Raw genomic sequence first — 12,312 nt, 5'->3', positions numbered from 1 at the left:
CATGGTCTGATGAGCTGATCATGACATCTGAGTACTATTTCCGAGGTCAATGATGAGCATTCATGCTCTGTATTAGTTGGATAAATTTAGTTTTAGTTTGAATAACAAATAAAGGCACAGATCTGCCTGAGCTTGTTCACAGTAAAGTCTCTGTCTTTTTTCCATTACAGTCCTTGATCATAATTGCAGTCTGTCTCCCTGCTGCAGTGGAACAAAGACTTATCTCTCTGTGTCATCACTTGTCTCTCACCTGAGGTGTTTTTCCATGTCTTTGCAGGAGTGTGATGAAGGTTACACTCGGTCCAGCTCCGGCCTCTACCTGGGCACTTGTGAGAGGTGCGACTGTAACGGTCACGCCAGCAGCTGTGACCCCGAGTCCGGCAGGTGTCTGGTAGGTTTTTTTTTACGCTGCTCTTCTTCTTCTCTCTCGACTCTCTGCCAACGTTGAACCTGCTTGATCTCTGAAGTGGAATGCACTAATGGTTTCTTGGCAAATCTCAACGTGTGGAAACACACAGTCATTGTAGAATACTGTTTATTCAACTGTTCCGCCGATCTCACCCTTTTTTATGTGTGTGTCCTGACCAAAAGGCATGTCTCCATTACACCGCCGGGCCGAGGTGTGAGCGCTGTCAGACTGGTTACTATGGAAACCCTGTAACGGGCGGGTTTCATGCCTGCCAACCCTGCCCCTGCCCTGGAACGGCTTCCAGCAACCAGTGAGTTCATGTCTTAAAAAGTCTTTTCAGTTCGTGTCAGTTTGATTCAGTCAGTGTAAATTACTCCGAACTATTCTATTTAATGGTAAATTAGGCAAAGTAAACTGTGTGCAGTTGCAGGAGCTGATAAACTACTTTAATCACATTAATAACCGGCCAAAACAACCATTGCATAATGTGCGTGGCCCTCTGTCGGCACAGATTCTCCTCCACCTGCTATCTGGAGTCTGATGGCCAGCCGACCTGTGACAACTGTCCCCCTGGATACACTGGCCGACGCTGTGAAAGGTACGCCCAACCCACCTTCCTTATCCTCCTGCTTTTCTTCCTTCTTCCTCTCACGGTCCTGTGGACACTGCTCAGTGTTTGGGGTTACTGGGTGGACCGGGCGGCGAGGTTAGCAGGGGCTGGCAGTCGCACCAAGTGGTTTCATTCACAGGAGAGGGTTATAAGCATGTCTGTGGTTCGCATCTCTCTTGTTTTTCCCACCAGTTGTGATTGATTGGTGTCAGTCGAGGGATGGGCGATGCAAACTGGTGCCACCCATTCTGATGTGCCTGTGGTTTAGTAGTCCGTCTTGTTTTTGCAGATCTGCTGGTGGATTTTGTTTTTTCTTGGATTTATTGATTTGCAAAATGTTAGGTCATTTCTGCTGTGGTAGAGTTATGTATCTTTCGGTGGTACTGAGAATGTCATCACCCAGATTTTTATTGTTGTTGGAAATTTTCCAAATGAGACAAAACAGGGCTGTATGTCTTGAGGAAACCTTTAGATGGCTGTAGATCTTATGCTTTCTTCTGTCCTTTGCCCACAAAAGCCTTCTCATAGGACGCTTTCTGCTTCTGCTTTGCGCTTTGCTGGTAGCGAAATGTTAAGGTGATCTCTGTCTGTGCACAGACCGAATGTATTTTCTGGGTCTCTACGACATAAATGTAGAAGTGGCATTTATGAGGACTCCTGTCTGATCAATCTTTGCCGCTCCGAGGGCAAAGATGACAAGGTGACTTGGGTGAAAGACGCAACGTACATATAATTGATTGTTCATCTTGCCTGATTCTGCTGTTTTGACATTAAGAGAAGAGAAGCCGTCTGCAGACAGTTGTGGGGACCTGTTCCTGGAGAAGCCGATAGACGGCCTCCTGCCCGTTGGATGTGGAGCTGATGCAGTATTCAATTTCAGCTGGGAGAAACAGATAGAGTATGGCAGTGGAGATGATGATGATGATGATGACTACCAGTGGCCGACCACAGAAGGAACGATCATCATCCCTACTAGGGCTTTGCTGTCTACTCCAGCTCACCATCGCACCACCCGTGCCACGACAGCAGCTGTGGTGGGCATTGTCTCCATCACCCCCAACAGATCAATAACCAGACACCCACCACGCTTCACACCCAGCCCAGAGAGCAGACACTCCGCCTTCCAGCACCTGCTCCGGCTCCACTTGAACACCTTCAACCAGCGTCTGAGCATGCTAGAAAGAAACACGCTTGACATGAAGGAGAGCATTCACAACATGGAGGACCAGCAGAATCATCTCAACTCTCAGCTGAAGGAGCTTATCGCTATCCAGTCGGCTGGGGAGAAGAACAAGAAGGTTAACGATCTGGAGAAGAGCTACACAGACATGGAGGCCCGCCTGAGCAGACTGGAGGGACGGTTGGAGATCCTGATCGATGGCTTCACTGCCCTGGCTCAGGAGATGAACAAGATGAAACGTAGTAAACACTCTTCCCGTTCACTCCAAGAAAAGAGGGCACTGCCTTCACTCGCGACAGTCCTCGAACGACCATCTTACTCAACACCTCAGCCCCCAATTAGAACTATATCAACTGAAACACCAATGACAAGTAGAGCCACCGTTCCCAAAAGCATACCTACCCCAGGCCTCCCCGCGAAGAAACCCACCTCTGCTCCTCGGAGAGGGGGGAAACTCAAATCAGCAGCCACCACTACATCAGCAAAAAACACTACAAAGAGTCAGTCAGTCACTAGATCATCCAAAAGACAAGTCTCAACAAGTACAGCAACCAAGTTGAAGACCACCGTGAATAAACCTGGGACTACTTCCAAATCTAAGTCTCGAGCTACCGCGAATCCTGGAACAAAAAGGCCAGGAGGAAGGAGGTCCACTGTGGCAGCTAAACGTGTTTCACAGCCAGGCAACAAGAAACCAAACCAGGCCAAAAAGGAAGCAACAATTACTAAATTTCAACTGGAGCCACCATCTCACAAATCGGACCCTGCAAAGGTTGACCGGGCCAAGAAGAAGGATTCTTCATCACCTGACAAAAACAATGGACGTAACAAGGCGTTTAGATCAGATGCACCAGTTTCAACAAAAGTTCAAGAGGCCGGAGAATCTTCAGAAGGGGATTCAAAGAAATCATCAAAGCCCCACAAGGCTAGCTCTAACCAAAATGAGAAAAAGATAGAGCGCAACTCTCATAAAACAAAGAATTCCTCAAAGACCACAGACACGACCACAAAACCCACCAAGACTACTATTGCCAAAAAGCCTAACACAACAGTAAAAAGGAAAACGACTCCTACTAAAACCAAGGCTACAGCTGCAAAGAAGAAGTCCAACACAACAGTAAAAAGGAAATCAACGCCCCCTAAAACCAAGGCTACCACAGCGAAGAAAGTTACTAAAAAACCGCAGCAGAGAAAGAAGACGAGCTCTCGTTCTGGTGTGTTGGACCTACTGCAGCTCTTACAAAGAGATCACAAGTCTGCAAAGCAGAAAAAGAGTCAAGACGGCTCTTTTCATGTTGTCTTGGGAAGGCTGGCCATTCCTATCAAAATTATCCCCGATTACTAGGGAAAATATGTTTTGTTTCATTATTATTTTAATATTTTTTATATGCCAAGGCTCTGATCCTGATATTTATGTCTGTTACTGCAATGGAACATTATGAAGGGACTGATTATTTGACATTGTGTTATTTTTAGAGGGACTATCCAGATGTTTAATGCCATCCTGATGTGGTATTATGATTTTGATACTAATGGCTTCCAACCTGTATTTTTATTATAATCAAAACTATTGCACAAAATCCTGCTATGAAGAGACAGCTTAGCATTAGTACCTCGTGTTTATACATTTGTCCATTGTGTTCTGGCCGGACTACCTCAAGTGTTACAAGTGTCATCCCCCCAGCATTTCATGCTCATTCTTGCTTGCTGCGTTCACATTTGTAATGGTGTTTTAAATATGTGCTGGTGTCCTAGAAAAGCCTTAATCCTCCATGTCACCCTGTCATTTGAGGACAACATTGCGTGTCATTAGCAGTGCTTGATTTCTGTGCTGAATGTTTTGAATCAAAGAGCCCTAACATGATCTACATTTTAAGGTTTTATTTTGTTTTATATTGTCATTAAAGGTTAGTTAAAATGCTACATTTAGAGCCCATACATATTACAGACGAGACTAAAAGTCTAACATCCCGCTGGTGGCCATAAGTAATTATATGCATCAATATGAAAAGGTTTAAAGATAAAACAACGTTCTTATCTTGTTACATAAATGTCATTCTGTCCACAACCACTTTAGTCGAGACTGATGGATTGCCATGAAATTTGTTACAGACATTTATGGTCCCCAGAGGATTTAAACTCCCTGACTTTTGACTGAGCAACTCCAGTGGGTCAGAATTTGAATTACTTGTAAACTAATGACAGTCCTATCTCCCTTTGCTGAACTTTGTTTTTAGTGCAAATTAGCAGATTTAATGTACATATATTTAGCCTGCCAAACTGATATGGTAGCCACGGTCATACATTAGCATTTAGTCCAAAGCGCAACTGCACCCCAAAGAACAGCATCGCTGCTAGCATTGCTGCATGCTCGTCCTGATGGATTGAGCCTCTGAGGAGTTTGAATGTGCTTCAGTTCATTAAGGACTGATGTTGGCTGTAGACAAAAGGTCATGGGTTCACCATCATAGAAATGTTTAATCATGAGTGCTATGCAACCAGAAAGCTCATGGTAGGTGGAGAGGATTATCCTCTGTGAAACCTGACATTTTACTGCAAATGCTACATAAAATTATCTATTAAGCTGTTGATATTTTGGTACTTATTGGTACTAGATGAAAAGATGCACCTGAAAACAATTGGATGACCATGAATGTCACTAGTCAGTTTCATCTGGCCAGCAGTCAGCATGGTTTGGTCACTGAACAACTGTCATATCATTATAACCATTTATAGAAATGTTGGGAATGCATAGACCAGGTTTTCACGGTCATATCTACTGTATTTCATTTTTTGTTTGTGAGATTGTTGAGTTTAGTTTGAATGTGATGTGAGACCCTATTGTTTGTCATGCTGTGCTTATCATGAGCTGTATGTCCTTTCTTCAAAGCCTTTAGTTATGAACTCTTAGTATTTTCACATGACCATATCTATTTTGATGTTTATTCCAAATCAACACTAACTGGAAAGACTGAATTAACCACACTTTAGAAACAAGTTAGTATGAATAGGGTTTTCCAAATCAAGTTCGTAGCATGGAAGTCCTCTTGTTGGCTGTTGACCTGCGGACCTGCCAGAGGACAGGTGAGGTAAGACTGACAGCAGCTGCCCTCAGGGCAGCCTGCACGGATCTTTGGTTGGATTGGCCTTTGCTCCGGTGGCAGTCGCGTTGTTTGCTTGGGTTGACGGCGTATTGCTTTGCTGTGTCACAGTGTCAGAAATAACTCTCCTCTTTAGAAGCTTAGCATCTTCTTTTTATCTTTATCTTCATATCTGCTTTTTTCTCAAGTTCGGAAACTTTTATTTTGTGGTGAAACTATCTCGTATCTGTTTCTGTGCAAAGGTGTTCCTCAGTTTCAGCTGTATCACGCTCGTATGAGAGATGGAATCAACATCTGAGACATGTTGAGTGTTTTAGTGGCGGCTATGCTTCATCCATCTCCAGTGTTTGTCTGGGAAAACTGTTTGTATTCAATGCAAAAGCTGGGTGTCTGATGTTTAGTGCAAGTCTAGTGCTTAGTGTTTGTATGTCTACTTAGTGGATGGAAAAACAGAATTGTTTGTATGACGCCTGTCTGAATGACTCAGTCCTTTGTTCTCGGTTGATGCCTGCCTTGGGGGTTAAGAAGACACCCAAAAGGACACGACTCATCAGATGTATCACCTCTTGCAGACTTCCCAGCTTCCTGCCTCATTGTGCTTCGGGTTAAAACTTGTATCCTCCTAGACTGGAAATATTTGCCTCAACACATTGTCTATTTCTATTTCAGATGTGCCGCAGGATACAACGGCAACCCACTGCTTGGACAGAGATGTAGTGTTGGCGGCAATGAAGTCAATGGTACTTACTGTTTTTCTGATTCAGGCACATGACAAATATTCTTCCGTCATCTGGCTTGTTCTAGTTCAAGTTGTAAAGGTTCCTTTTTATGTGACAATGTGTCTTAAAGGGCAAATACATTCTGTAACTATCTCCTCTACCATTACAGGTAACTGCTATAACTGTGACCAAAGAGGAAGTGAAGGCTGCAGTGGTCCCGTGTGCAGCTGCAAGGTGATCCATCACAAATACGTGCATTTTGTGTACTAGAATGGGCTGATTGCCTCCTATCTCATTTTCTTGATCCTGTGTTGCAGATGAACGTTGAAGGCCCGTCCTGCTCCAGCTGTAAGTCTGGAACCTTCCATCTCAGCCAGGAAAACAAAGATGGCTGCCTGTCCTGTTTCTGTATGGGCGTCACTCAGCAGTGCTCCAGTTCTACCTACTACAGAGACCTGGTGAGGCCTTTAAGTGGTACCTGAATGACACAGCAAAGTAACGTGGTTGAAAAGGCCATTTAAACCTCTGAACAACCAAACCAAAAGTATCTTTGTGCTGGATAAAGCGGCTATGCAGTAGTGAAGATTGTATCAGCAAGTGGGTTAAACATTTACTTCAGAGAGACAAGATGTGTGTCGGCTAAATCTGGCCCAATCACACCAGCCTTCAGTGGTTCCAAGCCAGTGAGATCACTGGCCAACGATTGACAAATATCCCCCATTCATTTCTGCTAAATGAATAACTGCAAGGATAACCTTTGACATCTATATGAAGCCTATAAGGTCACATGTAGACTTCAGAGAGTTAGAGTTGAGTAAGATGTTAATAATATTCAGTAATCTGAGGAAGGGGGGAGCGCGTAGATGTTGAATAGTAGTGACCCGAGAATAGACCCTTGGGGAACTCCACAAGCTGTCTTGATTACCAGTTGACACAAAGTAGTCCCTATTTTTGAAGTTTGATTGGAAACCAACTAAGTACAGCATCTGTTGTCCATCTGTTTGCATGTCCGTATGTCCATCCATGGAGTTTCTGAACTACACATCCAAAACAACAGGGTAGTAATGCAACACCAAGGATTGTTAAGAGAATTTAACTAGAATTACCTCCCCACAGTTGTATGCCTTCGAGCACCAGTCAAGTTACAACACGCATATATTATTTCACAATTTCAAAAAATCGTAACGGAATAAGTATTTCAACCTTTGTTGTTACTTGACTGGAGGCGGTAATTCCAGTTAAATTCTCTTTTACCAATCCTTGGTGTTGCATTACTACCCTGTTGTTTTGGAGGCCTTTTTTTCTCACATTTATGGCAGCGATAGTCAACGATAGCCCATAGAATTGATGATAGTCAGACATTATGAAAATGTGCTCATTGATAGAGGTCCAAGAAATTTAAGTGGACATTTTAATACTTCATCTTTCTAGTGCCACAGTCAGTCCAAAGTTTTGACTCTTGGACTTCATCTCTGAGGGTAAAGATAAGTTCAAAGACTAGAGTATAGTTTATTTTGCTTATTAAGTCAGCTGCCAATTAAACTGACTTTGTGTCCAATCACAATTTCTCATTTTCCTCTATTGGAGCTTGATTGTATATTCAAATGTGCTCTCGCAGGTGTCCTCAGTCTTTACTCCAGGGAACTTCCAGGGATTCGCTCTGGTGAACCGCCAACGCACCAACCGTATCTCCACTGGTTTCACCGTGGAGGTTTCCACTGAAGGCACTCAGCTGTCCTACAGCAACTTTGACTACCTGGGACAGGAGCCTCATTACTGGCAGCTTCCAGGGGTTTACCAGGGGGACAAGGTTAGTATCAAAGAGCACACACAAAGGCTGAGTCAGTGGAAGTAGCCCAAGCACGACAATGAACCCTTAATGATGTATGTAAGGGGCTGAGCAGCACGCATCAGAAAACCTGTAGACCACTCTTTACTCTTTCTTTCAAAAATCAACCAAGCTTTCTTTTCAAGCGGATTCTTTTTTCATTCTGTTTGCTTCAGCCTTTTTTTTCTCCATTTTCTTTCATCTTCTTAAATCTGTGTTCGTAGGATTTTCCAGTAGTGTCAGAGCTTTATTTTCCCCAGTAATCACTTATAACATAGGTGTCTATTTTTTTGTGTGTTTGCCTTTCCACTTCATAGAAAAATCCGTTCTCTTCTCGTATGAAACGAGCACAGCAGGTACAGTAATGCCAGTCAGTGGGTGTCATGTTGTGACTGTAGTTTTGAAGTACAGTGTTGTCTGGCATGATTAAAATAACTGTTGTGGCATTGTGTTGTACTTTTTCATGTGGTGCATATTCATACGTTATGGCTGCATATAATGTTTAATGGTTTTCAATAATTTCTTTGATGTTTCCTGGATGGCGTTTTACAGCCGTGTATGCAGTTTGTAGCTGGCGGTCGCTGCAGAGCGTTTACATCGCAGTGCATATTGCACACAGAAATTGCTTTCTGCTTCACATCACATGAGCCATGTAAATGGATTTATCATTGATGGTCCGTTAAAGAGCTTCATACAGTTTAACTTTGCTCGAATAACACTGCCATAACACTCCCAAATACCATCAGCTCAGTGATAAGGAAAGTGATCAAAGAGCTTGCTTTCTCCACGCCAATAGAGTGACTCGCACTTGCCAGAGGAGCAGCTAAGGAAGGATGCTTCTGTTTGGAACCTAATGGCCTCCGAACGAAAAGTCGCCCACAGATCGAAAAGAGCTCGACAGGTATTTGTTATGAACGGCACTGTAGGCTGTTGTAGCAGAGGCAACACTCACACGTCTAATGAGAGCACTTGATGCGGAGTGTTTCTGTCATTATAAGCTAACACACAGAGATTGTGGGCATCTGTGGAGATGAATCCCCCTCGGGTTCGTAGATGTAGCAGCATGGAGAATCACCTCGGTTTTGATGAAGTGCGCAGGAGCATGTTGTCAGACTCTGTGTTTGCGTTTGCATGTGTGTGAGTCACAATGAGGTCTGAATTGGTGTGAATAGTCTTAGGAAAGTGCAAGAAGTTGAAGTTGTTGATTTATGTGTTTTATCTGCGCGATCTGAACATAATTCACCAGAGCATTGTTGTACAGCACATCCAAGTGCCAGAGACTAAAAGGCATGACCCAGCATGATCACCTTCTTAGTATACTTTGTGGAAGAACTAAATTCTAAACCCCGCCTCGGTCATTTTGACTGTTTTCATGGTTACAAATCTTCTGTATCTCCGGTACTCCACTTTTTCCACCTCCCCAGGGTGATGTCAGAAAGCTGGATGATGACGTCTGGGCGCTCTTCTCTAACTTCTCCAATGGACGAGCTGGTTCCCCTCCATTCTTTCCCTCCTCCTCCTCTTTCTCTTCCTCTTCTTCTTCCTCCTCTTCGTCCTCTCGGGTACCAACCTCCTCTTTCTCCTCCTCTTCTCGATGGTCTTTGCGTAATCTGAGCCCCCCATCTCTTCCGTCTGGTATCTCCTCTTCAGTTAGACCAACCAGACCCCAATCCTATTCCCCCGGCCACAACCCTCGTCTGCAGGTACACTCAGTCACAAATTTCAAGAAGTTTACAATCCCTTTTTTTGTTTCTTGATCCTGTGGTGACTTGTATTTTTCTTTGGGGGGTCTGGCCCTGATCAACAGAGCAAGAACACATTGAGCAAGACTGCCTCTAGTGCTTCTGGGGAGAGCAGCAAGGTAGACGGTGGCATGATTGACTGGTTGAGTTTGTGTCTCGCCTCTTGCTCATAGGAAACCGTAATGCTGTCTTTGATAGTAAAGCTTTAAAAGTTAATAAACAACCGACTGTCGAGGGCAGTTAATGTGTAGTCCAGAAACTTGTAGCAGCAACTCACAGATTAAAACTGGATCATTCCATACAACTCACCTAGGACCATCCAGTTCACGTCATGGATTGTCTTAAAAAAAAATCATATGAAAACTTATATCAAATTCATGGGACCTTGCATAATCTTATAGCTGAACCCCAAATACTTTTTTTGTAAGGAGTTTTTTAAATTGTGAAATAATATATGCTAAGGCCGAAAAAGATGAAGAATATGGAACAAGCTACACGTAACACATAATACATAGCACACACTCCATTACAAGCTGTAACTTGCACATTTTGTGAAACTGATGAAAAACCTGACTCAATAGGTATCACACGAAGATAGAAATCAACAATGTACTGACCTGTACTGTACCTATGTTTTGATATGAATCGGGAATATGGGAAAAGTTCTTAGTTCTGGGTGAGTTGGCATGGAATGACCCAATTATAATCTACTGAATTAATACAGAATATGCTTTCTTTACAGTCACCAAAGAATAAATGATTCACAGTTCCTGTCCTTCGCTGGGTGGTATATTTTCCATTGTTGAGCAAGTAGCTCCCACTCAGTGCTGTCACTGTCACTGCAATTGTCCATTTGAGAGAAACTTTGGTTTTACAATAGCCTGTCATTATACAGTTGTCTGGTTTAAACAGCCTCTCACTGAAGCACATCTGAAGCTGTCATTTTTTCATTATTGACAGTGGAAGTTGTTGTTTTGCTTGTCAGACAAGTCACAGTGGGACTTTTATGCTGTTATCAAACTGTCAGCGGTGCCTTTAATAGCTCTCCTACTTTAGCACATGTAGTTTAAAGAGTTTAACTGTATGTGACACATTAGTCCTGAGATTCTTGTTAGGTTTTACTCTTTGGCACGCCTGCTTGCTTGTACTTGCTTTTCTGCCTGCTTATGATTTAGTCTCGCAGCCTCTCTCGCTCCATCTGTGGCTTATTTTCTTATGCCTCTCCTTCCTCCTCTGCCTCTCAGTACGCTCTGGTCTACAAAGGTTTCAGCTTGCACCAGGATGATCTGCTCTACTGGCAGCTCCCAGCGCAGTTCACAGGGGATAAGGTAACTGTGGAAAGTTTGGGGTGACGTCCTTTCCTGACCTCGAGTCAACCCCTCCGAGGTCACAGAAAACGCGGCACCTTTCATATCCTCCATCCTCCCCACTGCCCCTCAGCCCTTATCCTCATCCTCCCTTTAATCCAGTCCACACTCCCTATTCCCTTTTAAGTCTGTCCCCTGCCTCCTAAGTGAGGCCTGTGCCATGTTACCATGTTGACAAGTGTAATTTCTTTGGTTCATGATCCACACACACTCCATCTGCTACATTAAAATAAGAAATAGAAACTACAAACATTCCTCACTACTTTCAGTTTTCATCTTTTTCACTTTTAACATTCAATTTGAAAAGAGTTCAAAATACAAACTTGTCTTCTGTGTAATTAAAGGGCTTCTTCAGTGATTTAGTATACAATTGAACAATAAAGAAAGAAATCGAAGCAGCAGAAGCTTAGATATCCTGACTTTTAGTCTCGAGCTCCAAGCTCCTACAATTCCCATAATTCAGCTGGATAGTGTATCTCATTAGAACCACTGACTGCAAAAATAACAACGGAAGTGAAGACAACTTAGGTGCCTTCAACCTGCATTCTTCTAATAGCCAGCAGGGGGGTGACTAAACTGGTTGCAAAAAAAGTATGATTGTATATAAGCCTATGAGAAAATGACCCTACTTCTCACTTGAATTCCCACCTCAGTGAACAGTTTCCTAATGAGTTTATGGTGCCAATCAATAGTGTCAAGTCTTCTTTACTACAGCATGATGTTCATTTTATAAATGATGGTCTCATTTAGAGTAAAACAGCGGCTGCTACCTTGTGATTGACATAGCGTGTCTTCAGATTCTCAGTCAGATCTTATCTTAGCTTCACCCTCTTGTCCAAAGATTTCCACGGCTGTACTGCCAAACTCAAGGCTTCAAAACGATAGTCCGCCAACCCACCCATGACATCATTGAGGTTTTGTTTTTTCAGACTTAAGAAAACTTCTCTCCAGAGGCACAGAAGACATTACAGAGCTGTTTTCACAGGCTTAGTAGTTCACCCCATGACAAGTGGACTAAATCCTGTTAACATGGTAACTCTCACATGTTTAAGAGAAGTTTGATCCCTTCACATCCCTCTAGTGCAACGGATTTGATGCAGCTGCACACTATGGTGCTCTCAGTAACCATCTGGTATTAATGTTCGCAGCAGTGTTTGAACTGCCAAATGATCTAAAGCCTCTTCCTTACTGACCGTGTTTTAGGTGGGTTCTTACGGCGGGAAGCTTAAATACACCATCTCCTATGTGGCTGGTCCAAGAGGAACGCTTCTCGATGATGGCGACGTGCAGATTATTGTGAGTAACTACTGATTCACAGTTTCCTGCCATGGTTAAATGTATTCGTAGCGACATACT

The 12,312-nt window shown here is 43.3% G+C and overlaps 1 protein-coding gene across 12 annotated transcripts in view; it reads left to right on the top strand.

Moving 5' to 3' along the window:
- Positions 1 to 12,312, top strand: part of hspg2 (heparan sulfate proteoglycan 2) — a 98,609-nt gene that overhangs the window by 55,283 nt on the left and 31,014 nt on the right. For 5 of the 12 annotated variants that reach the window (XM_084366338.1, XM_084366339.1, XM_084366341.1 and 2 more), the window contains 13 exons: positions 278 to 391; positions 592 to 719; positions 921 to 1,007; positions 5,970 to 6,040; positions 6,189 to 6,253; positions 6,337 to 6,477; positions 7,638 to 7,829; positions 8,165 to 8,203; positions 8,644 to 8,748; positions 9,272 to 9,550; positions 9,655 to 9,708; positions 10,834 to 10,917; positions 12,160 to 12,252. In XM_084366338.1, coding sequence (XP_084222464.1) covers positions 278 to 391; positions 592 to 719; positions 921 to 1,007; positions 5,970 to 6,040; positions 6,189 to 6,253; positions 6,337 to 6,477; positions 7,638 to 7,829; positions 8,165 to 8,203; positions 8,644 to 8,748; positions 9,272 to 9,550; positions 9,655 to 9,708; positions 10,834 to 10,917; positions 12,160 to 12,252 — 1,452 coding nt within the window. The remainder of the gene's footprint in view (positions 1 to 277; positions 392 to 591; positions 720 to 920; positions 1,008 to 5,969; positions 6,041 to 6,188; positions 6,254 to 6,336; positions 6,478 to 7,637; positions 7,830 to 8,164; positions 8,204 to 8,643; positions 8,749 to 9,271; positions 9,551 to 9,654; positions 9,709 to 10,833; positions 10,918 to 12,159; positions 12,253 to 12,312) is intronic. The other 7 variants (XM_084366336.1, XM_084366342.1, XM_084366340.1 and 4 more) reach the window with 3 other exon arrangements.

This window comes from Pagrus pagrus (genome assembly GCF_965226575.1).
Source record: "Pagrus pagrus genome assembly, chromosome: 11".
In the NCBI taxonomy this organism is placed as follows: Eukaryota; Metazoa; Chordata; class Actinopteri; order Spariformes; family Sparidae; genus Pagrus; species Pagrus pagrus.
This window is presented reverse-complemented; position numbering and strand designations above follow the sequence as displayed.